This window comes from Nerophis ophidion, linkage group LG06 (genome assembly GCF_033978795.1).
Source record: "Nerophis ophidion isolate RoL-2023_Sa linkage group LG06, RoL_Noph_v1.0, whole genome shotgun sequence".
NCBI classification, from domain to species: domain Eukaryota; kingdom Metazoa; phylum Chordata; class Actinopteri; order Syngnathiformes; family Syngnathidae; genus Nerophis; species Nerophis ophidion.
The window spans coordinates 26,009,806-26,033,548 of NC_084616.1; the positions used below are offsets into that span (position 1 = coordinate 26,009,806).

Below are 23,743 nucleotides of genomic sequence, written 5' to 3' on the forward strand. Positions count from 1 at the left end.
ACTAGCTGGCGGCTAACGTCAATCCGCCGTCAGCAGTGTTTTAGCTACTTCTAAATCACTAATCCTCGCCTACATGGCGACAAATAAAATATGTTACCAACAAGTATCATCCTTGCAGGACGAGGAATAGCTAAACATGCTTCACTGCATACCGTAGCTCAACCGCATCAAAATGTAAACAAATCTACACCTAACATCCACTTTAATGATACCAAGTACAGGCACGTATCTCGCCGATACTACTATGATGACATCGATATTTTTTGGCATCGCAACATCTTCTTTCATTTTTTTAAATGTGTATTATGTTTATAAACTCAGAGACACAGTATGTCCCTGAACACATGAGGATTTTGAATATGACCAATCTATGACCCTGTAACGACTTGGTATGAGATTGACACCTAAATTTGTGGTATCATCCAAAAGTAATGTAAAGTAACAAATGACCAAAGAATAAGTGATTAATACATTTCCACAGAAGTGTAAACAGAACATGTTAAAAGAGAAAGTAAGCAGATATTAACAGTAAATGATCAAGTAGATTAACAATTAATTTTCTATCACTTGTCCTTAATAATGTTGACAAAATAATAGAATGATAAATGATACAATATGTTACTGCATATGTCAGCAGACTAATTAGGAGCCTTTGTTTGTTTACTTACTACTAAAAGACAAGCAGTCTTGTAAGTTCACTATTTTATTCAAGGACATAACTGCAATAAGAAACATATTTTTGTCTACCCTAAGATTTTTTGTGAAAACACAGTTAATAATGCAATTTTTTTATGGTTCTTTTTTTTTAGAAAAGTACCGAAAAGTATCGGAATAATTTTAGTACCGGTACCAAAATATTGGTATTGTTAAAACACTAACTTAGACATAGACAAACTTTATTGATCCACAAGGGAAATTGTTCCACAGAGTAGCTCGGTTACAAAGGATGGAAAGGATGAAGTTCATCCGAGTTTCCATACCGCGCCTGGGTAATCTATTGTGATTTCTCGTGTATCATTGCACGGATTCGACTGCCCGAACAAAGAGTCTCATGCGTTGATCACTCGTTCCCTCTGCTTTATTGAGTATGTCTCCAAATAAAGTTCCATAAGGAAAAAGAAAGTTGCAAGTGACAGCAGTTTGAATAATGAAGGTGAGAAACACTATTGAGTTCAAGACCGATCTCATAGCATGTGGGGCGGCATAGCTCGGTTGGTAGAGTGGCCGTGCCAGCAACTTGAGGGTTGCAGGTTCGATTCCCGCTTGTGCCATTCTAGTTACTGCCGTTGTGTCCTTGGGCAAGACACTTTACCCAGCTGCTCCCAGTGCCACCCACACTGGTTTAAATGTAACTTAGATATTGGGTGTCACTATGTAAAGCACTTTGAGTCACTTGAGAAAAGCGCTATATAAATATAATTCACTTCACAGAGTACGAAGGTGTCGTATGCTGCCTGTTTTTCTGCTCCACCTAACTGTGTTGTTTAAATATTTTCGGGATGTTCGATTCATTTTACAGCATTATGATCTTGCCCATCTATATTACAAATAATTAAAATGGTTTTGCAATTCTTGGGGAAAGGTCATCAAGACAGGTTGAGTAGTTGTGAAATTATATTGCATTCTGTTTGTTTACTAGCAGGATTATGTAAAAATAAAAAACTAATTACAATGAAAGTTTGTAGAGGGAATGGCCTTGCCGAGAAAGAATCCATTAAAGTTTGAATTAACTTTAGATAAAACTACCATTTTAAGTCATGATGAAAGTGTACAGTGCATGTCAATTAGGAAATTATATTTGATTAATTTAAAGAATTTGAATTAAATTGGCTCCAAATCACAAGATGTTAAATTGGAATTGAAATTGGGATTATAAAATGCGGAATTCAATTCCTTATAGCCAAGTCATATTAACAATTTGTCGTGTTTAGCATACGTTTTGTCTAAAGTACAAAAATACTTTACTAACACAATTTCCAATGCAGTGAATCCATCACAAGTGGATTATTCACATTATCTTAGAACAGTAGTTCTCAACCTTTTTTCAGTGATGTACCCCCTGTGAACATGTTTTTAAATCAAGTACCCCCTAATCAGAGCAAAGTATTTTTGGTTGAAAAAAAGAGATAAAGAAGTACAAACCCCGTTTCCATATGAGTTGGGAAATTGTGTTTGTTGTAAATATAAACGGAATACAATGATTTGGAAATCATTTTCAACCCATATTCAGTTGAATACGCTACAAAGACAACATATTTGATGTTCAAACTGATAAACACTTTTTTTTTTGCAAATAATCATTAATTTTAGAATTTGATGCCAGCAACACGTAACAAAGTTGGGAAAGGTGGCAATAAATACTGATAAAGTTGAGGAATTCTCATCAAACACTTATTTGGAACATTTCACAGGTGTGCAGGCTAATTGGGAACAGGTGGGTGCCATGATTGGGTATAAACGCAGCTTCCATTAAATGCTCAGTCATTCACAAACAAGGATTGGGAAATGGGCACCACTTTGTGAACAAATGCGTGAGCAAATTGTCTAACAGTTTAAGAACAACATTTCTCAACGGGCTATTGCAAGAAATTTAGGAATTTCAGATTGTACGGTCCGTAAAACCATCAAAAAGTTCAGAGAATCTGGAGAAATCACTGCACGTAAACGATTATATAACGGACCTTCGTTCCCTCAGGCGGTGCTGCATCAAAAAGATACATCAGTGTGTAAAGGATATCACCACATGGGCTCAGGAACACTTCAGAAAACGACTGTCAGTAACTACAGTTTGTCGCTACATCTATTAGTGCAAGTTAAAACTACTATGCAAAGCCAAAGCCATTTATCAACGACACCCAGAAACGCCACCGGCTTCGCTGGGCCCGAGCTCAGCTAAGATGGACTGATGCAAAGTGGAAAAGTTTTCTGTGGTCTGACGAGTCCACATTTCAAATAGTTTTTTGGAAACGGTGAACGTCGTGTCCTCCGGACCAAAGAGGAAAAGAACCATCACGACTGATCTAGGTGCAAAGTTCAAAAGCCAGCATCTGTGATGGTATGGGGGTGCATTAGTGCCCAAGGCATGGGTAACTTACACATCTGTGAAGGCACCATTAATGATGAAATGTACATACAGGTTTTGGAAAAAACATATACTGCCATCCAAGCGCCATCTTTTTCATGGACGCCCCTGCTTATTTCAGCAACACAATGCCAAGCCACATTCACCACGTGTTACAACAGCGTGGCTTCATAAAAAAAGAGTGCAGGTACTTTCCTGATCCGCCTGCAGTCCAGACCTGTCTCCCCCTGAAAATGTGTGGCGCATTATGAAGCGTAAAATACGACAGCGGAGACCCCTGACTGTTGAACGATTGAAGCTCTACATAAAACAAGAATGGGAAAGAATTCCACTTTCAAAGCTTCAACAATTAGTTTCCTCAGTTCCCAAACGTTTATTGAGTGTTGTTAATAGAAAAGGTGATGTAACACAGATGTTAACATGCCCTTTCCCAACTACTTTGGCACGTGTTGCAGCCATGAAATACTAAGTTAATTATTATTTGTAAAAAAAAAAAATAAAGTTTATGAGTTTGAACATCAAATATCTTGTCTTTATAGTGCATGCAATTGAATATGGGTTGAAAAGGATTTGCAAATCATTGTATTCCGTTTATATTTACATCCAACACAATTTCCCAACTCATATGGAAACAGGGTTTGTAGTACTTTAAAAACAAATTTTAAATATAAATGTTTTATCTAAATATTTTGCCAAGTGCAAAGCTAAATATACATGAATATTTATAATGAACATTCAGATTCAGATGTAACATTTATGTTTAATACTTATTATCTAGATGTATATTCATGTTTGGACTGAAAATGTATAGATTTAAATTTAACATTTTGACTTAAAATCAACAACTTTAGCTTCATCATTGAATATGTCTACCTCATAGGTAAAGTAAATGAGAAAAATGTGAGCCAAAAGCAAGAAAAGTAAATGGGTTGTACTTGTATAGCGCTTTTCTACCCCTTTTTAAGGAGCCCAAAGCGCTTTGAAAGTATTTTCCACATTCGCCCATTCACACACTGACGGTGGGAGCTGCCGTGCAAGGCGCTCACCAGGACCCATCAGGAGAAAGAGTGAAGTGTCTTGCCCAAGGACACAACGGACGTGACTATAGGATGGTAGAAGGTGAGGATTGAACCAGTAACCCTCAAATTGCTGGCACAGCCACTCTACCAACTTTTCCACGCCGTCCCCTAGTAAATAAGCAAAATATTCAAGTTATCAGATAGATTATTGAGATTGATTTATTTGCATTAGGCACCCTATAAATCATAGATTCTCACCTTACACAATTCAACTCGTAATACGTAATTATATATGACATCCTTCCAGACAATAGAGCGTTGTAAAAAAAAAAAATACACAGTTTTATTTTCGAGTAACAGCCTCTGTTTGTCAAGCAATTCCTTGTCCCAGATAAAATCAAATGTACCTGGGATTATGTCACATTTGATTTGAGGCGCTGACAGCAGATAGTGAGACTGCGTGTAGCACTCTGGGGGGGAAGAATTTTGACAAATGACGATAAGTGAGAAACATTGTTTGAGAGGCTTGTGTATATGTATTTAATATTGTGTTGTACACTATGTCAAACGTCTGTGGCACTGGGGGAAGTGGAATTTTTGGGCAAGTAAAACTGCACTTGTCTTTTTCAAAGACTCTCACTCATACCTTTTGATCGTTAATCCATTTTGCAAATATTCCTGCAATTTACAAGCAGGCCACGGCAATTGAAAGTCTGTCAATCTCGTTTCTGACAAACTCCCACCATTACACATTATGACCCATTTGCTGTCTACTTCCCCTGTATTTAAGGCAATTTTCTCCTCCCATGGCAAAAATGTGGGTCTCATTCAATTCAATTCAAAATCACACCTACCAATCCAGTCACTCAATAGAAACCTTCTGCATTTATAGAGGAAGTACAGAATAATTATCTCTGAAAAGTTGACATATGTACTGGAAGAATTACTAGCCGGGTTGCCATGGTGTGGTCTTGGAAAAAACACTTTCATTACAAAGTGCCTGAATTGTCCAGCCAGATTTGCAGTTTGTTAGGCACCTGCATTACTGTCTCTGTTGCCTGTGTTGCCTGTAGCGTCAATAGTAATTGGGAAGTGGTGGTGTGAGATGGAGCCTTGCCTGGAGGGAGAAGAATGCAAGACGCTCCCTGACAACTCAGGCTGGATGTGCTATGCAGGCAACAAGATCAAAACCACGAGGGTAAGATAACCTCACTTGACCGCAGGAAACAAGACGTTAAAGCAGAGAAATGTACTGCAGCAAGAAAAATGCTTTAGCATTGAATTCTATGGTGGATATCACAGTCTGACTAACCATTAAATCTTCTTTTTTTTTTTTTTGCAGAACACTCAGCCATACACAACATCTACATACTGAAGATTTGCAGAAAGGGTGCAGCTGAAGGTGCACAGGTTGAATTGCAGGTTTGCTGTCTCATTTATGACACTAAAAATGATTTCAGAATACAATACATTTTCATTCAGGATGAATATACTTTGGTACCTCAACTTACAAGCTCAATCACCAATGTAGTAACTCAAAACAGAACATGAAATTAATCAAATCCATTTAATCCGGCACCACAATCTTAACGTGTAACATTCCTTTTTAATAAAGAAAAAAATACTTTGAGATAAGAAACATTGCCTGAAAAACATGAAATAATGTATATCTTTTGTTTGACATTTACCTTGGGGAGCAGACTTTTGAACGTGTCTCCTACAGGGTGCTTTACCATCGTGTAGTAAAAGGAGCTGTTATTGTTATGTTGCACACGGATATCTTTGAGTGATGGACCGAATAAGTCGGAGTTGACTTCAAGGTCCGAGTGTGTGTAGCAAAGCTACTGCTCGATCGTCAAATTCAGAGAAAGAACCAACTGAAACATGTCAAACACAGCATTGGCAGCTTCTCTAAATTTTCATGGATACATGTCCGTCGTTTGAACGTTTATGTTTGCATGCTGCGAAGGCTGGCTGCGGCATTCGTGTGATGTGGACTGACGGTTCTGCGGTCAGGCGGATTCACCGGGTCAGTTAACGAGTAGAAAACATTTTTAATGCTTTGTTTCTTTGGCCCCAAATCAGATTTTTTTTTTTGCCCTTAAGTGAAACAAATTTGATATTTTTTGCCAGTCTAAACGCTCCAAAGTGTTTTAATTCCGAACTTTTTGCATCAGATTTGGGCCCCATCAGGAAGTAGTCCGAATCCGATTGGAATCCTACTTTTCGAATGGTAATGCAACCTTTTTGAAACTTTCACATCATCTTTGGGCGAGCTGCGTCATATGTGTGCGCAGAAGAGACGTGACCCGCCAGCAGAAGTAGATAGATCTGTAACGGTACAGTGGAGAAGGAGACGGCACAGAGACAGGGACTTCGCTTAGCTTGTAGCGTATATATTAACACAATTAATCCAAACATTTGTAGTGTGACTATGTGAAGCGATTATATGGTGAGTGTTAACGGGAGGTGTTAAAGGTGCGTGTTGTGGAAGTCTAGGTAGGGCAAGGCGGGCTCAGAGGCCCGGGGACAGGCCAGAGGTCAGGGGCTGGAGCGAGGCGTCATAGTCCGGGGGCAGGCGAGAGGTCGAGATCCATGAAGGCAGCAGGAAGTCCAGAGGAAATCTGGGGAGACGAGACAAACAGGACAAGACACGATGAGCACAGAGGAGGGGGAACACGGAGAGCAAGGAAGCACATAGACGTGTATGGCTTACTGTACAGGTACAAGTAGCTATGTTCTGGCACTGGAACGCAGGACATGCTGGCTTAAGAAAGAAGTGGAGTCCTCATCAGCGTCAGGTGTGTTGATCTCAGGTTGAGTGCAACCGAGCAGGTGCGCGGGCGCAGCAGGAGAGGAACGCCCATGGGCGTATCCAGCGGAGCGCTCAGAGGTGCTTGAGCCGAAACAAGGTCATGACAAGATCAGTGAGTAAAGTCTTTTTTAAACGTCCTTTTATATATATATATCTATATATATATATATGTGTAACAAACAGTTCAGGGTGTCCTACCAGTGTTGCCGTAAGGCTGTGACGTAAGAGATCTGTATAAAGGTGGGTTGTTGAAGAAGTTGTAGGTATATGGAAAGAGGTGTAAAGAAGGGAACAATAAAGAAGTGGTGGAGACCGGACCTGCTCTCATGACTCCCTTTTATTATTTTATTTTATCAGTAGCCAAATTATGCGAACCCAGGACACTCGGCTACATTGGTGGCAGCGGTGGGATTATTTTAACTGCTGTGTTGAAAAAAAAAAGAAGAAGAAAGTTTTACAAGGGGCACATGAGTTTCCAGTTAGCTGCTAAGCTTCCCGGCCATTTTGCGGACACGTGGTGTGGTGACCACGACTCTTTTTAAGCCTGGAGGCGCTGTTTGACGGACACTCACACGGCATGAATGTCGAAAGTGGACTTTTTGTTTAACCGCTCCTTTCACCGACGGAGGGAGCCGACCGCGACAGCAACCAGGAGCAGGTGAGGATTTTCGGATCCTCTCGACTCGTCCCGTGGGAGACTGGGGGTAGCTTTTAAACAAAGACAATTAATGGACCGCTTCGGGGCCAACCTGTCGGCGAGTGTGCGTGCTCCGAGGGAGAGCGTGGAGGTGTTTTCTGAGGGCGTGGCCCGGCTGGTTGCGGAGGCGTTCCCGCAGTCTTGCTGCTAGCCCTTCGTGCCGAGAGACAGCCGACGGTGGCGTGAGAAGTACAGAGCGTGTCGGACCCGTCGGTGCCCTTAACGTCCCCGTGGGCGGGTCCCAGGTTTGTCGGCCCACCCGGAGGGTGGTCATGGACATTCTGGATGTGGCCCGGAGGTTCCCATGGGGGCTGGGGGGCCCAGGGTGTTTCCCCTTCAATTAGACTCTGTCAATTGCTTGAAAAAAAAGACGCGCACCACTGCCTATAACCCCAAGTCTGATGGCATAATGGAGCGTCGTAAACGAACTATCTCACAAACGGACTATCATGCAGGGGGTCACTGGGGCGACCTCCTGCGCACTATCGGACTATCTCGCAGGGGGTGACTGGGGTAACCTCCTGCGCACCATCGGACCATCTCGCTGGGGGTGACCATCTCGCTGGGGGCGACCTCCTCCACATAATTGAACTATCTTACAAGGGCGAGTGGAGCAACCTCCTTCGCATTTGGAAGTTTTGCATGTTTTGAGGGGCCAGTGTGTTAGCCTATGCAAAACGGTGTGGATCAGTAAAAAAAATATATTGTTGATTTATTGTGTGCATTAATATGGTGAATTTTTTTTCATTTTCTCTGTTCTATTTCACCTTGTTTGTTACCTATTTTGTTTGTGATGAAACGGGGACGTTTTTACTTGAGGGGGGACATATGTAACAAACAGTTCAGGGTGTCCCTCCAGTGTTGCCGTAAGGCTGTGACGTAAGAGGTCTGTATAAAGGTGGGTTGTTGAAGAAGGTGTAGGTATATGGAAAGAGGTGCAAAGAAGGGAACAATAAAGAAGTAGTGGAGACCGGACCTGCTCTCATGACTCCCTTTCTTTATTTTATTTTATCAGTACCCAAATTATGCAAACCCAGGACACTCGGCTACATATATATATGTATATATGGATGGATGGATGGATGGATGGATGGATGGATGGATGGATGGATGGATGGATGGATGGATGGATAGATAGATAGATAGATAGATAGATAGATAGATAGATAGATAGATAGATAGATAGATAGATAGATAGATAGATAGATAGATAGATAGATAGATAGATAGATAGATAGATAGATAGATAGATAGATAGATAGATAGATAGATAGATAGATAGTACTTTATTGATTCCTTCAGGAGAGTTCCTTGAGGAAAATAAAAAATTCCAAGAGCAGTGTACAGAGTTGAGATCAATTAAACAGTAAAAATAAAATAACGGGGTTATAATAGAAACAAAATAGAAAAATATTACAATAAGAATAAAAATAAAAAGCAACAATGAGAATAAATATATATCAGTAAAACAAGAATATAACAAGAGAAACTAGGCAGTAGTGACCATGTTATGAAAACGTATTGCACTATTATTGTTTTGCATCCCCTGTCATCCTAGTACTCCCCGCCGCCCTCGCCAGAGAAGAGTTGTACAGTCTAATGGCGTGTGGGACAAAGGAGTTTTTGAGTCTATTAGTTCTGCACTTGGGATGAAGCAGTCTAGCACTGAACAGGCTCCTCTGGCTACTGATAACGCTATGCAGAGGGTGACTGGCATCATCCAGGATGCTCACTAGCTTGTCCATAGTCCTTTTCTCTCCCACCGTCACCAGTGAGTCCAGTATCATTCCGATTGTAGAACCGGCCCCCCTGATCAGTTTCTCAAATCTGGAGATGTCCTTCTTATATGTACTGCCCCCCCAGCACACTACCATGTAGAACAGAACACTGGCAACCACAGACTGGTAGTACATCCACAGGAGTTTTTTGCAGATGTTGAAGGAGCACAGCCTCCTCACGAAGTACAGCCTGCTCTGTCCTCTCCTGTACAAGTGCTCCGTGTTAACAGTACAGTCCAGCTTATTGTCCACCCACACCCCGAGGTACTTGAATGAGTCCACGGTCTGTACCTCGACTCCCTCGATCACAATAGGTTGTGACCTTGGACTCGACCTCCTTAAGTCAATGACCAGCTCCTTGGTCTTTGACGGATTGAGTTGCAAGAGGTTCCTGTGGCACCAAACAGCAAAGTCCTTCACCAGGCTCCGAAACTCCTCCTCTCTGCCGTCCCTGATGCACCCGACGATGGCTGTGTCATCCACGTACTTCTGGATGTGACACAGCTCTGAGTTGTAGCAGAAGTCAGCGGTGTCAGACGTGATGTCTTTCAGTCTGACGTACTGTGGCCTATCGGTGAGGTAGTTTGAAATCCAAGCAAACAGGCAGGGGTCCTTTTGCATTTTGCCCACTTTGTCTTGGAGAAGGCGGGTATTAAAGGCACCCGAAAAGTCCAGAAACAGGAACCTCAGAGTGCCATTTCCCTTATCCAGGTGTGAGTGGGCTCGGTGCAGCGGGTAAATGATAGCATTCTCTGAACCAAGGCCTGCCTGGTACACAAACTGCAGGCTGTCCTGGGCATGTTGCACCTGTGGTGTGAGGAGGCTGAGAAAGAGCCGCTCCATTGTCTTCATTTTATGAGAGGTGAGCGCCACTGGTCTGTAGTCGTTCAGCTCACTGGGGCAGTTCTTTTTCGGAACTGGAACAATGCACGACATCTTCCAGAGCATGGGTACTCTCCCCAGCTGCAGGCTGAGGTTGAAGATCCGCTGGAGTGGTTCACCCAATTCTGCAGCACAGGTCTTCAGGAGTCGTAGGCACACCTTGTCTGGGCCTGCTACTTTCCTTGGCTGTAGCTTCCTCAGTTGACCTCTGACCTGGTCCACAGAGATGACTAATGTCTGCGTAGAGGTGGTGGAGCGGTGTGCTGCCATGGCTGGGGGGGAGGTGCGTTGCGAGGAGCAGAATAGCGGGTGGCTGTGATGGGGAGTGGAGGGTGGAGAGGACACGGGCTGGTTGAGCCGGTTGAAGAAGTTGTTCATCTCATTGGTCCTCTCTATTGTCCCCCCAACCGCTCTGGTCTTTGTCTTTTGGCCTGTGATGGTTTTCACACCTTCCCAGACCTCCCTCATGTTGTTCTGCTGCAGCTTCTGCTCCAGCTTCTTCCTGTAGCTGTCCTTAGCGTCCCTCACGCGTCGTTTCACATCCCGCTGTGCTGCTCTCATTGCCTCCCTGTCTCCACTCCTGAAGGCAGCTTTCTTCTTGTTGAAGACAGCTTTAACCTCTTGTGTTACCCAGGGTTTGTTATTAGGGTAGCATCCAACAGTCTGAGCAGGGCAGATCACGTCCACGCAGAAGTTGAGGTAATCCGTGAGACAGTGAGTCAGTATCATCAATGTCCTCACCTTGTGGAAGCCGCACGTCCCAGTCTGTGGTGTTGTAACAGTCCCTGAGGGCATTTTCCATTTCAGGGGACCACCTCCTCACAGAGCAAGTGTTAACAGGCTTTCTTTGGACCAGGGGGGTGTATTTTGGCTGCAAATGAACAAGATTGTGGTCAAACTTCCCTAGGGAGGGGATGGCTGTGATTTTGTATGCATCCCTGACATTAGCATACAGTAGGTCAATTGTCTTGTTATTTCTCGTGGGACAATCCACAGCCTGGTAAAAAGCAGCTAACGTTGAGTTCTGAGTAGCATGATTGAAGTCCCAGGAAATTATGAAAAAAGCCTTCAGGATGTTGTGTCTGTAGCTTTGATGTGATGGCGTGGATCATCTCACATGCATTGGCAACTTCTGCCCTTGGGGGCATGTAAACAAACAGGGAGATCACGTGACTGAACTCCCTTGGCAGATAATATGGCCGGAGGCTAAGAGCAAGTAGCTCCAGGTTCGGGTAACACAAGACTTTCTTCACGGAGATATGTCCCGGGTTACACCAGCGGTTGTTAACGTATATGATGAGCCCCCCACCTTTTCTTTTCCCACGTGCTAGTGTCTCAGTCAGCTCTCACTGCGGTGAATCCCTGCAGGTTCACGTTAGCATCCGGTACTAGGTGGTTTAGCCACGTTTTTCCGTGAAGATAAACAGGCTGCTCTCTCGATACGCACGCTGGCTTTTAAGTCCATGAAGCTCGCCCATCTTGTTCGGCAGCGAGTTCACATGATGACGGAAAGAATGGTTTGTAGCGCCATCGATTTTCCTCTCGCTTAGCCTCTAGCTTAGCCCCCACTTTGCAGCCCCGAGAATTCTTCCTTAGCTCCACTGGAATGGAGTGTCGAACACCAGTACGCCCCACTGTTTTCAGAGTGAACAGCTCCTCTCTCGAATAAGAAAGAAAGCTGGCTCCTGGTCTTTTAGAACTGCCAAAAGTATCCATTGGATATGTACAGGGATTCACTGTCTTCAAAGAAAACATAAAAAAGATAAAGGATAAAGGATAAAATATAAGTTTACAAGATCTAATAAATAATAATAATAATTAAAGATAAAAGATAAAGATAAGGTTAAAGGATCTACAACTACAAAACTACTGGAGATGCAGCCGCCTTCCACAGCGCAAGCAGCAAAAAAGATAAATAAATAAAAAATAAATAAATAAATTTAAGAAATATATATATATATACATATATATATATATATATGGGCTTCACGGTGGCAGAGGGGTTAGTGCGTCTGCCTCACAATACGAAGGTCCTGCAGTCCTGGGTTCAAATCCAGGCTTGGGATCTTTCTGTGTGGAGTTTGCATGTTCTCCCCGTGAATGCGTGTGTTCCCTCCGGGTACTCCGGCTTCCTCCCACTTCCAAAGACATGCACCTGGGGATAGGTTGATTGGCAACACTAAATTGGCCCTAGTGTGTGAATGTGAGTGTGAATGTTGTCTGTCTATCTGTGTTGGCCCTGCGATGAGGTGATGACTTGTCCAGGGTGTACCCCGCCTTCTGCCCGATTGTAGCTGAGATAGGCGCGAGCGCCCCCCGCAACACCGAAAGGGAATAAGCGGTAGAAAATGGATGGATGGATGGATATATATATATATATATAAATACACACATATATACATAAACACACACACATATATATTTTTTACATATATATATATATATTTATATTTGTAAATATATATATATATATGTATATATGTGTGTATATATATGTATATGTATTTATGTGTATATATATGTATATATGTATATATATATATATATATATATATATATATATACATATATACACACATATATACATATACATATATACACACATATATACACATACATATATACACACATATATACATATACATATACATATATATATATATATATATATATGTATGTGAGTGCATATATCAATCAATGTTTACTTATATAGCTCTAAATCACTAGTGTCTGAAAGGGCTGCACAAACCACTACGACATCCTCGGTAGGCCCACATAAGGGCAAGGAAAACTCACATCCAGTGGGACGTCGGTGACAATGATGACTATGAGAACCTTGGAGAGGAGGAAAGCAATGGATGTCGAGCGGGTCCAACATGATACTGTGAAAGTTCAATCCATAATGGATCCAACACAGTCGCAAGAGTCCAGTCCAAAGCGGATCCAACACAGCAGCGAGAGTCCCGTTCACAGCGGAGCCAGCAGGAAAACATCCCAAGCGGAGGCGGATCAGCAGGGCAGAGATGTCCCCAGCCGATACACAGGCGAGCAGTACATGGCCACCGGATCAGACCGGAACCCCTCCACAAGGGAGTGTGGAACATAGGAGAAAAAGAAAAGAAACGGCAGATCAACTGGTCGAAAAAGGGAGTCTATTTAAAGGCTAGAGTATAGAAATGAGTTTTAAGGTGAGACTTAAATGCTTCTACTGAGGTGGCATCTCGAACTTTTACCGGGAGGGCATTCCAGAGTACTGGAGCCCGAAATGAAAACGCTCTATAGCCCACAGACTTTTTTTGGGCTTTGGGAATCACTAATAAGCCGGAGTCCTTTGAACGCAAATTTCTTGCCGGGACATATGGCACAGTACAATCAGCAAGATAGGATGGAGCTAGACCGTGTAGTATTTTGTACGTAAGTAGTAAAACCTTAAAGTCACATCTTAAGTGCACAGGAAGCCAGTGCAGGTGAGCCAGTACAGGCGTAATGTGATCAAACTTTCTTGTTCTTGTCAAAAGTCTAGCAGCCGCATTTTGTACCAACTGTAATCTTTTAATGCTAGACATGGGGAGACCCGAAAAAAATACGTTACAGTAATCGAGACGAGACGTAACAAACGCATGGATAATGATCTCAGCATCTTTAGTGGACAGAATGGAGCGAATTTTAGCGATATTACGGAGATGAAAGAAGGCCGTTTTAGTAACGCTTTTAATGTGTGACTCAAAGGAGAGAGTTGGGTCAAAGATAACACCCAGATTCTTTACCGTGTCGCCTTGTTTAATTGTTTGGTTGTCAAATGTTAGAGTTGTATCATTAAATAGAGGTCGGTGTCTAGCAGGACCGATAATCAGCATTTCCGTTTTTTTGGCGTTGAGTTGCAAAAAGTTAGCGGACATCCATTCTTTAATTTCATTAAGACACGCCTCCAGCTGACTACAATCCGGCGTGTTGGTCAGCTTTAGGGGCATGTAGAGTTGGGTGTCATCAGCATAACAGTGAAAGCTAATACCGTATTTGCGTATGATGTCACCTAGCGGCAGCATGTAGATGCTGAAGAGTGCAGGGCCAAGGACCGAACCCTGGGGAACTCCACACGTTACCTTAACGTAGTCCGAGGTCACATTGTTATGGGAGACGCACTGCATCCTATCAGTAAGATAAGAGTTAAACCAAGACAGGGCTAAGTCTGACATACCAATTCGTGTTTTGATACGTTCTAATAAAATATTGTGATCGACGGTATCGAAAGCAGCGCTAAGATCGAGGAGCAGCAACATAGATGACGCATCAGAATCCATCGTTAGCAATAGATCATTAGTCATTTTTGCGAGGGCTGTCTCCGTGGAGTGATTTGCCCTGAAACCGGATTGAAAGGTTTCACATAGATTGTTAGACGCTAAGTGTTCATTTAACTTCTCCGCAACAATTTTTTCGAGGATTTTTTAAATAAAGGGAAGGTGAGACACCGGTCGGTAGTTTACCATGAGGTCAGGATCGAGGTTAAGTCTTTTAAGAAGAGGATGAATAACCGCTTTTTTGAATGCTAGGGGAACAGTGCCCGAGGAAAGTGATAAGTTTATAATATTTAGCACTGATGGACCTAATAATACAAAGAGCTCCTTGATCAGTTTCCCAGGAAGAGGGTCAAGTAAACATGTTGTTTGTTTTATTCCATTTACACGTTGTAACAATTCCTCTAATGTTATTTCCTCAAAACAAGAGAAACTATTTTGGAGGGCAGTATCCGCCGTATATACCATCGTGTCAGTGTTAATAGAACCCCGTTGTAGCTGGGACGCATTGTCTTTAATCTCCTTTCTAATGACTTCAATTTTCTTACTAAAGAATTGCATAAAGTCATCAGCTGAGTGGGTGGAGCTACTGGAAGGAATCCCTTGTTGGGTTAGCGATGCTACCGTACTAAACAAAAATTTAGGATCGTTTTTATTACGGTGGATGAGATTTGAGTAATATTTAGCTTTAGCTAAGGTAAGCATGCGTTTATAAGTTATTAAACCATCACTCCATGCTTGATGGTGCACCTCAAGTTTAGTCGTGCGCCATTTGCGTTCCAGCTTTCTACATAATAATTTCAGAGCTCTAGTTTCTTCTGTAAACCACGGGGTACGCTTTTTTGGAGCCTTTTTTAACTTTAGCGGTGCTATGTTATCAATGGTTTCGCGCAGGGCGTCGTTAAAGTTGTTAGTGAGGTTATCAATAGAGCCCACATACTTTGGGAATGGTGCCATTACCGAGAGCAGTAGGTCAGCAAGAGTTGTCGTTGTGGCCGTATTAATGTTGCGGCTGCTATAGCAGTTATTATTATTATTAGTTTGACGAACATGCGTCTGAACCTCGAATTTTATAAGGTAATGATCGGACAATACTTTAGTATACGGGAGTATCGTAACTTTGGAAACGGTGATACCCCTGACAAGCACTAGGTCTATCGTATTACCATTGCGATACATGTGTATATGTATATGTGTATATATGTGTGTATATGTATTTATGTGTATATATATGTATATATATAAGTATATATTTATATACACAGATGTATAAATATATATATGTATGTATGTATGTATGTATGTATGTATATATATACAGTACATATATATGTATATACTGTATGTATATATATGTATAAGTATATATGTATATATATGTACTGTATATGTATATGTATATATGTATGTGTATGTGTGCTTGTGTGTGTGTGTGTATGTGTGTGTGTGTGTGTGTGTGTGTGTGTGTGTGTGTGTGTGTGTGTGTGTGTGTGTGCGTGTGTGCGTGCGTGCGTGCGTGCGTGTGTGTGTATGAGTGACAGCACGGCGATACAGGGGGCTTCGTGCATGTGCCTCACAATAAAAATGTCCTGGGTTCGATCCCAGGGCTCTGGGTCTTTTTGTGTGAAGTTCGCATATTCTCTGCGTGGGTTCTCTCCGAGTACTCCAGCTTCCTCCCACCTCAAAAGACATGCACCTGTGGGTAGGTAGACTAACAACGATACATTTGCCCGAGTGTGTAAATGTTGTCTATCTGTGATGAGGTGACGACTTGTTCAGGGTGTACCTCGCACGAATGCAGATGGGAAAGGCCCCAGCAAAGTTCGTATCCATGAGAGGGACAAGCGGTAGAAAATGGATGAATGGACATATATTACAAATCAAATTACAGCATTTATAAATATTTATAAATTCCACAATGTAATTTTTTTTCAAGTAAAAAAAAAAAAAAAATGTTTAAGGTGTGGCGGCTTTTATTCTGCAAAGTAGTAGTAGTAACGACTTCATTGTTTGTTTACGGAATCCAGTCAACTTAATTGTGTTTCCATTTTATCGAACTGTGCGTGAAAGTGACTTCGAGGCCACATTAGCGTCACATTGAGGCTTGTGCGTGGTTATACTGGAGTTTGATAAAGATCACATTTCTTTGTAATCTGAACCGTCAACTGGAAAAATCCGATTTTGGAAAATGTTGATTTGGTCCACGTTGGTCTGCAGTGTAAACGTAGTCTCTGACTCTGTCATCCTCTTCTTCTCGTTCGCAATGACTTTCTCAGTTCTGGTGGTTGCCGGGCAGGATTGTGTCGGTCTGTGGAGAGTCACTATTTCATACGACGGCAGGGAGCCTTGAAACAATGCATTACGTAATTTGCATTATGTAATAACGCAATAGATTTTCCCCTTATTATATAATAAAGCTGCATGTTTTAATGACCTAACACATTGTGTTGTAAAAGTATTGAAAACCTTGACACATTTTGTAATAACTTGTTATATAATTCATAAAGTTATCACAAAATGCAGGTGTTGAACTTTCGTTTTAATTAAATGTTACAATTTTATGCATCATGTACTAAACCCTCGAATTTGATGTCCTTTTAAAAGAACTATCAAAGCAGCACTAAACATTTACTCTTCATTAGAAACAACTTCAAGAATCTCGTATGTTTCATTGGTCAAACATAAATCAAATGTGGCTTTAATTATTACAGTTGGGAATATGATTGCAAGTAAGACACAACAATTACACTAGTGAAGTATTACTTACTTGAAAATTACCAGTGTACTGAAACATTGGATGGCATATATAATATGTTATGCCAATACTATACTATGTATAATTCTAAGAATAAACAATAATAATACAAATATGAAACAAAAAAATTGTATTAAATATTAAAATGAACTAAGTTGTAAGTAGTTAAGGGTACATTTCTAAACATAGAATTATATAGCACATACAAAAACAAGGCCAAAGTTTTTAATCCATTATGCATCAAATGTTCAGATTTTTTTAAAACAACAACCAAATATGTTGTATTCATTGGTCATGGAATACATATTTTTTTATGTTTGATATTTTAATTAGTGTGTTGTTGTTTTTTTAATATCATGTATCGCATAGTGTTAGCATAACATAATCCATAATGCATGAGAGTATGTCTTCCAACTTTTCAATACCCTGGTCATGTTCTTCTCAGTAAATTTTTGTCTCAAGCTTGCACTCACATTCTCCACTGTAATCAATATGCTTACATTTGATTAGAATTTGACCAATGAAACATCTTACTAGATTTTTAAAATTAATTCTAATTAATAAAAAACTTTCGGGTTTTTTGTCTCGTAACTCAAATTATGCTAGTAACATAAAGCATAACAAAAGCTGAGAGACAGCTCGTATCTCAAAATACACTCATTGGACAGAACATTAGGCTGACTCATATACATCCAAAGAGATCCAATAGAAGAGCTGTATTGATAAATATACATTTTACAAAGACATTAATGCCTAATTTTTGATTGGCACCATCAGAGTAGTATTGATTTTTGTTTTGCACAGGCACCAAAATGGTACTGCATCATACTAGGTGAACATGGTGTCATATTGTTCCACATTATTAATATCACTCACCATGTAGATGACAGATGTCAAAATACAGTCATACCTCAATTTATAAGCTTGATTGGTTCTCTGACGAAGCTCTTGACTCAAAACACTATCAACGTTGCCTGTTGAAATTAATTAAAATCAATTCACTTAGTGCTTGACTTGCAAAACATCACAATTTTAACATATAACATACCTTTTAAAACAAAACAAACTTTAACATAAGGAATAGTATATGAAAAACAACACAATTAAATGTAGTATAAACAACTACAGTAGTTGTATCAAGTAATTTAATATAATGTACAGCATTTACTTTAGAGAATGGATTATTTTCTTGCAACGTAAAGCACAACAATTAGCCAAGAAACAGCTCTTATGTAAAAACACTCTTAGGTTGAGCACTCTTAAGTTGAGGTACCAATGTACTGGAAACGGTTATTAGTGTAATGCAGTGCAGGTGTATACCCCTGCAAGCTACAATCACAAACACTATAATTACAAACATATTAGTCAAATTAATAAATCCGATCATCTGAAACTGAGCATTGTTGTATTTGTAGAGGCTGACTTTATTTTACATAATTTGTATGCATTGTATGTTTTGATTGTGGAATAAATTGGGCAGTGAGTTTGAATTCAAACATTATTACTACCGTAATACTGTTGAGGTGTTTGGTTCAGTGAAGCAATAACCTAGTACTTATGAGCTTTAGCTAAACATGACGCCAAAGCATTAAAATGCATTGAAATGGATCGATCTGGTCTTTGACTATTTTAAGCGTCTTTAAAGAGGTATTGTTTAACTCTTGCTGTGATATCGAACCATAATCCCTAATTGAAAAAAACACAGACTTGCCCTCAGGGCTGCAACCTTCTTGGGTTGGATTTTAATTTTATTATCAGTAATTTTACTCTATTTTTTCCTGTGTTAAAGATCTGTGGGCCCGGGTTTTGTTTCACATGGACACTAATAATCATATTGTCCAGTTTAAATTATTCCAAAAGTTGTTGTTTTTTTCCTCCTTTCAGAACTGCGTCAGGACCAAGCAGCAAACATTCAACAAACTTACTGTTGCTTTAAGACATGAACATTGCTCAGATTCAAGTGTAAAAAGTTGTAGAATACAAAATGCACATCCAGCCCAAGGCTGCTGACGATACCGATGCTCCAGGCTGGTTGCAGGATCATCATCATACCCTCCTTACAAATATAATTCCGTCACTTTTTCCAACTTTGAGATGGAAAGTATCGTTGAGTGTGGAGTCAAATCAGGAGCCTGCCTCACATCCTTCCTCAGACGTCTGTCAACAGGCGTTTACTACCAAGCCCCGGGCCACAGAGGAGCAAGTCAATTAGTTGACGGCCCTCAGGTTTTTCTTTTATTTTTTATATTGTGTGAAGACAAATTTGTACATAAACCGTTTTGTCTGTTATCGTGTACCAGAGTTTTCTTTATGGTGGTGTTGAGTCCGGAATGCAGTAACAAACCCCCAAGCAGGCAAAGTTTGAAGAACGATGGGAATAATTGAACAGATGCTTTGGGAGGGAGATAACGTGCAAGTGAAACCTGTGTGTCTTGGTGCTGTGTGTTTAAACATTAGTTTCTATGGTTCCTGTATGCCTTTGACCACCTCTTAAACAGCTTTACCGACTTGGTAACGTGTCAGACTCCCTGAAAATGATCGACTTGCCAAATACTGTATGTGACACCAGTAGGTTGTTTTCGATACTTGAAATGCCTTATTTGTGTTAAATCATTTGAAATGATGATATTGTACATATGAAGCCATATGTTGATATGTGATGAAATGCCATTAAAGTCATTGTTCCTGTAATGAAGACTAGTGCATATTTGCCAAGGCCCTCACATGAGTTTGGTCCAGCAGACCCTTACACATTGCTAGAAATTGAACTTGGGGGGAAATAGTTTGACATTTTGGAGGAATAAACCTTTCTTTCTCTCGCTTTCTTGCTGGAAGATGCTGCAGATGAGAGGCCAGATATGGATGAGGCTTAGCTCGGCTTAGCATAAAATAGTAAGCTGGGGGAAATGGCGAGCTGTGCTCTGGACAAGAGTAGGAAAGTGTGTATATTTTCTCCGTCTGTGCGAAAGTGTGTGTTCATGTAATTATGACAACAAAGACCATACAACCCATGAGTCCTTTCAAGTATATTTTTAGACTACGTTGGAGGCATATGACTGGAATGGAATCATGTCTTGTTAGAAGAAAACCCGTTTTTCCTTTTTTTGAATGAGCTACCAATTTGTATTGTTATGTTGGTCTTAGTGAAGTATTCAATTTAAATTTGCAACCAGAAAACACTGGTTTAAATAACTATTTTCAAAACTACTCACATACCAGTGTTCACCCACTTTTGACTCCTGAGAAAAAAAGTGGTAGTTAAATAAAAAATAAGGTTACATTTCTGCTTCAAAATATGACAAACAAACTATCAGACTACTGGGCGCACTTAAAATCCTTGAACTTTTCTCATAAATCGACAGTGCGTCTTAAAGGAAACTGCACTTTTTTGGGAATAAAACTTTTTTTATTTTATTTTCAAGATGTTAAAAACAGCTTGCAAAATGTGGCTAAAAGAAAGTCACCATTGTAGTATTCAAAGTCCTCTAAAACAACTTCAAAACTGCTTTGTATACACACTGCAAGTATATATATATATATATATATATGTATATATATATATATATATATATATATATATATATATATATATATATATATATATAGTAACAGACACGTTCATAACAGTAATATGTCCAATATTTATCGTATTTTGGTCAATTCAAGCAAACGGATTTCCACGGTGCATTTATTTCCGTTTACAGAGCAGCGCACTTCCGACTTCTGGCAACAAATGTCTGTTCCTACTTCTGGAAACAAACGTGCGAGTGTATTACAATCATTGAAGGCTTTGTAACAGACAACAAAGACAACTATTCTTTGACAAATGGTGATTCATAACGTTATCTTTTTTAACCTGAATTACGGAAAATGAATTACTGCTTATAGAAGCAGGCCTGAAAAGAGAGTGAAACGTTTCTGCAGACTGAAACCGAGAGTGTGAGGTCGGTGTGAATTAATGTGAAACTTGGAGCCAATCCATTTCAACATTAATGGAGTGCTTCCCCAAAATAAAACGGAAAAAAACGTCCCCGGCCTGCTGGACCAAACCAACAACTGTCCATGGAGTGAGTCACTCTAATATTGATCATGGTACACGCAGCACGCCATGGTGTTAGTACAACTACAGTACATATGCTGTCTAGCTCTGCTGTGTACAAACAAAATATGAAATGTTGGCTAATACTTTACAATTACTGTAATATGAAACAAAATATGAAATGTTGGCTAATACTTTACAATTACTGTAATATTATTTTCCATGTTTTTTAGTCAGTCCAGATTGGTATCACAGTGTGTTTTGCATTACAAACTAAAACAGGTTTTGCGCTCACATAGAAGTTATCTTATCTCCTGCGGTAGTTAGTTTTATGGCTAATACCGTAGAATGGCGATATGTTACTCAGGTGGAAATATAGTTCTCCGTGTTCGCTCTTACAATAATAATGCTTGGTTATTGTACAGGTTACGTAACGTAAATGAAATATTGTTGGTGGTGATTTAGAGGTAGAATTGATTGCTCCCATTGGCTGCATTGCTCGCCACCTCGAATGATCCGATTTTTACATGTCAGACTGAATAAAAAAAAAACTTTTTGTCTTCTTGTCTCTCATAATGGTTCGAAAAATGCAGTTCCATTATTATTATTATTCCATCACCTAATTCATGTATTTAATCTCGTTGCGCTTATTCTGGTTGTAGTATTTAGTGTAATGATAAGTGTGACCAGTAGATGGCAGTCAGATGTAAGGGATATGTGTGGACTGCAGGTTGACGCCTGTACAACACAGGATGCTAGCAAGCAAGACCAAAATTCAAATGTTTTTTAATTGAGAATATAGAACATTACACACAGCGCTCAAAAATATGTTAAAATGTTTTAGTACGACTTTGGTAAGCTAGGAAGCCGAACCGCTTGAAGGCTTCAACATACGGGTATTAATATGGTGTGTGTTTAAGGACCACAAAAGGAAACCTACTGGAAGACCAATTATCTGTCGTTTTTTTTCGCCGTATTACATAAAACTTGTCGTACCTATTGGTACCTTTTGTTGTGTATTTGAGATGCACAAGTCCCTTGTGCATTTATCCTCCGCTGTTGCCATTTCTAATATAAAGCAGTGTCCAGTTCTAACTTATATCTGTCAGTAGACTCAGTATGGAAGCGCTAACAACTACAACAAAGATGATGGGTAGAAGACACATGAATTGATTAACGTGGACCCGACTTAAACAAGTTGAAAAACTTATTCGGGTGTTACCATTTAGTGGTCAATTATACGGAATATGTACTGAACTGTGCAATATACTAACAAAAGTTTCAATCAATCAATCAATCAATCAAGCAAGTGGAGGCATGTAAATAAGACCCGCCCACCAAATGGCGCATCCTAAAAAAGACAGAAAGCGGCTTGAAGATAGTCTGTAAAACATAATCGCTGCAAAATGCTGACGAATGCTTAATGCTATGGAGACCACAAGGAAGTGTTTTAAATGTAGAACAAATTTATAGTATGATCCCTTTAATTCGTCTTGTGTTATAATAGACCTGAACAGACCCATTAAATGGACTGGTGTGAAAAATATGGTATATAAAAAAATGAACCATCGACCACATCAAACTCTGATTAACTGTTTGAATTACAAAGTTCATTATTCATTAATATAGTAATTTTCATGTGAGATTATGACAGATTTTATTAAAAATATTTTTTGACACTGTTTTTGATGGCACTGATGAGGAACACATTGACGAGGACTGTTTATCACCTTTATTAAAAAGCTTCTATGTTGCCAACGTACAGTATACGTATTATGTTCAACTTTTAAAACAAGTGAAGGGTTTACGATATAATTTTGTTGTTTTTAGGTGGGTTTCAAGAGGGATGGCATTATTTGGAAGAAAAAAATATATATATTTCTTTTGGAAAGTCAGTCATAAAGTTTAAAATATATGGGTGGAACCCAAACTTGAACAATCACAAAATGTGAAGGTCAAATATTGCAAATTGTTCTTCTATGCTCACTCTGCAAGAAAATATATTACTGGTAATGAAAGGGTACAATAAAGGATACATTCTCTCTGAGATATGGAAAAAAAAACATGCATATGAGTCTGGAAACTCCTTTGTGTATAAAGCATGGGCTGCGGAAGGTAGCCTTGGAGTCCTACAACATTGGAAAATTCAGTTTCATAAAGCTGTCAAAGCAGGGCTGTAACTACTGTATAGGATTTGACAAATAGAAGGTATCCCAGCACCAAATAAATGATATTACCTTGAGCAAAAAAATGAATTTACAGATTAACAAAAACTTTCAGTTGATGTAGAACTATCACGTGTTATATTATCTAACATACCGTATTTCCTTGAATTGCCGCCGGGGCGCTAATTAATTTAAAACCTCTTCTCACTCCGGCAC

General features: G+C 40.0%; 1 protein-coding gene across 2 annotated transcripts in view; it reads left to right on the top strand.

Annotated features, from left to right (window-relative positions):
• Positions 1-20,018, top strand: part of LOC133553909 (chemokine-like protein TAFA-1) — a 102,772-nt gene extending 82,754 nt beyond the window's left edge. For both annotated transcript variants that reach the window (XM_061902241.1, XM_061902242.1), the window contains exons 4-6: positions 5,175-5,299; positions 5,444-5,523; positions 19,208-20,018. In XM_061902241.1, coding sequence (XP_061758225.1) covers positions 5,175-5,299; positions 5,444-5,476 — 158 coding nt within the window. In that variant the 3' untranslated portion in view covers positions 5,477-5,523; positions 19,208-20,018. The remainder of the gene's footprint in view (positions 1-5,174; positions 5,300-5,443; positions 5,524-19,207) is intronic.
• The last annotated feature ends 3,725 nt before the right edge of the window (positions 20,019-23,743 follow it).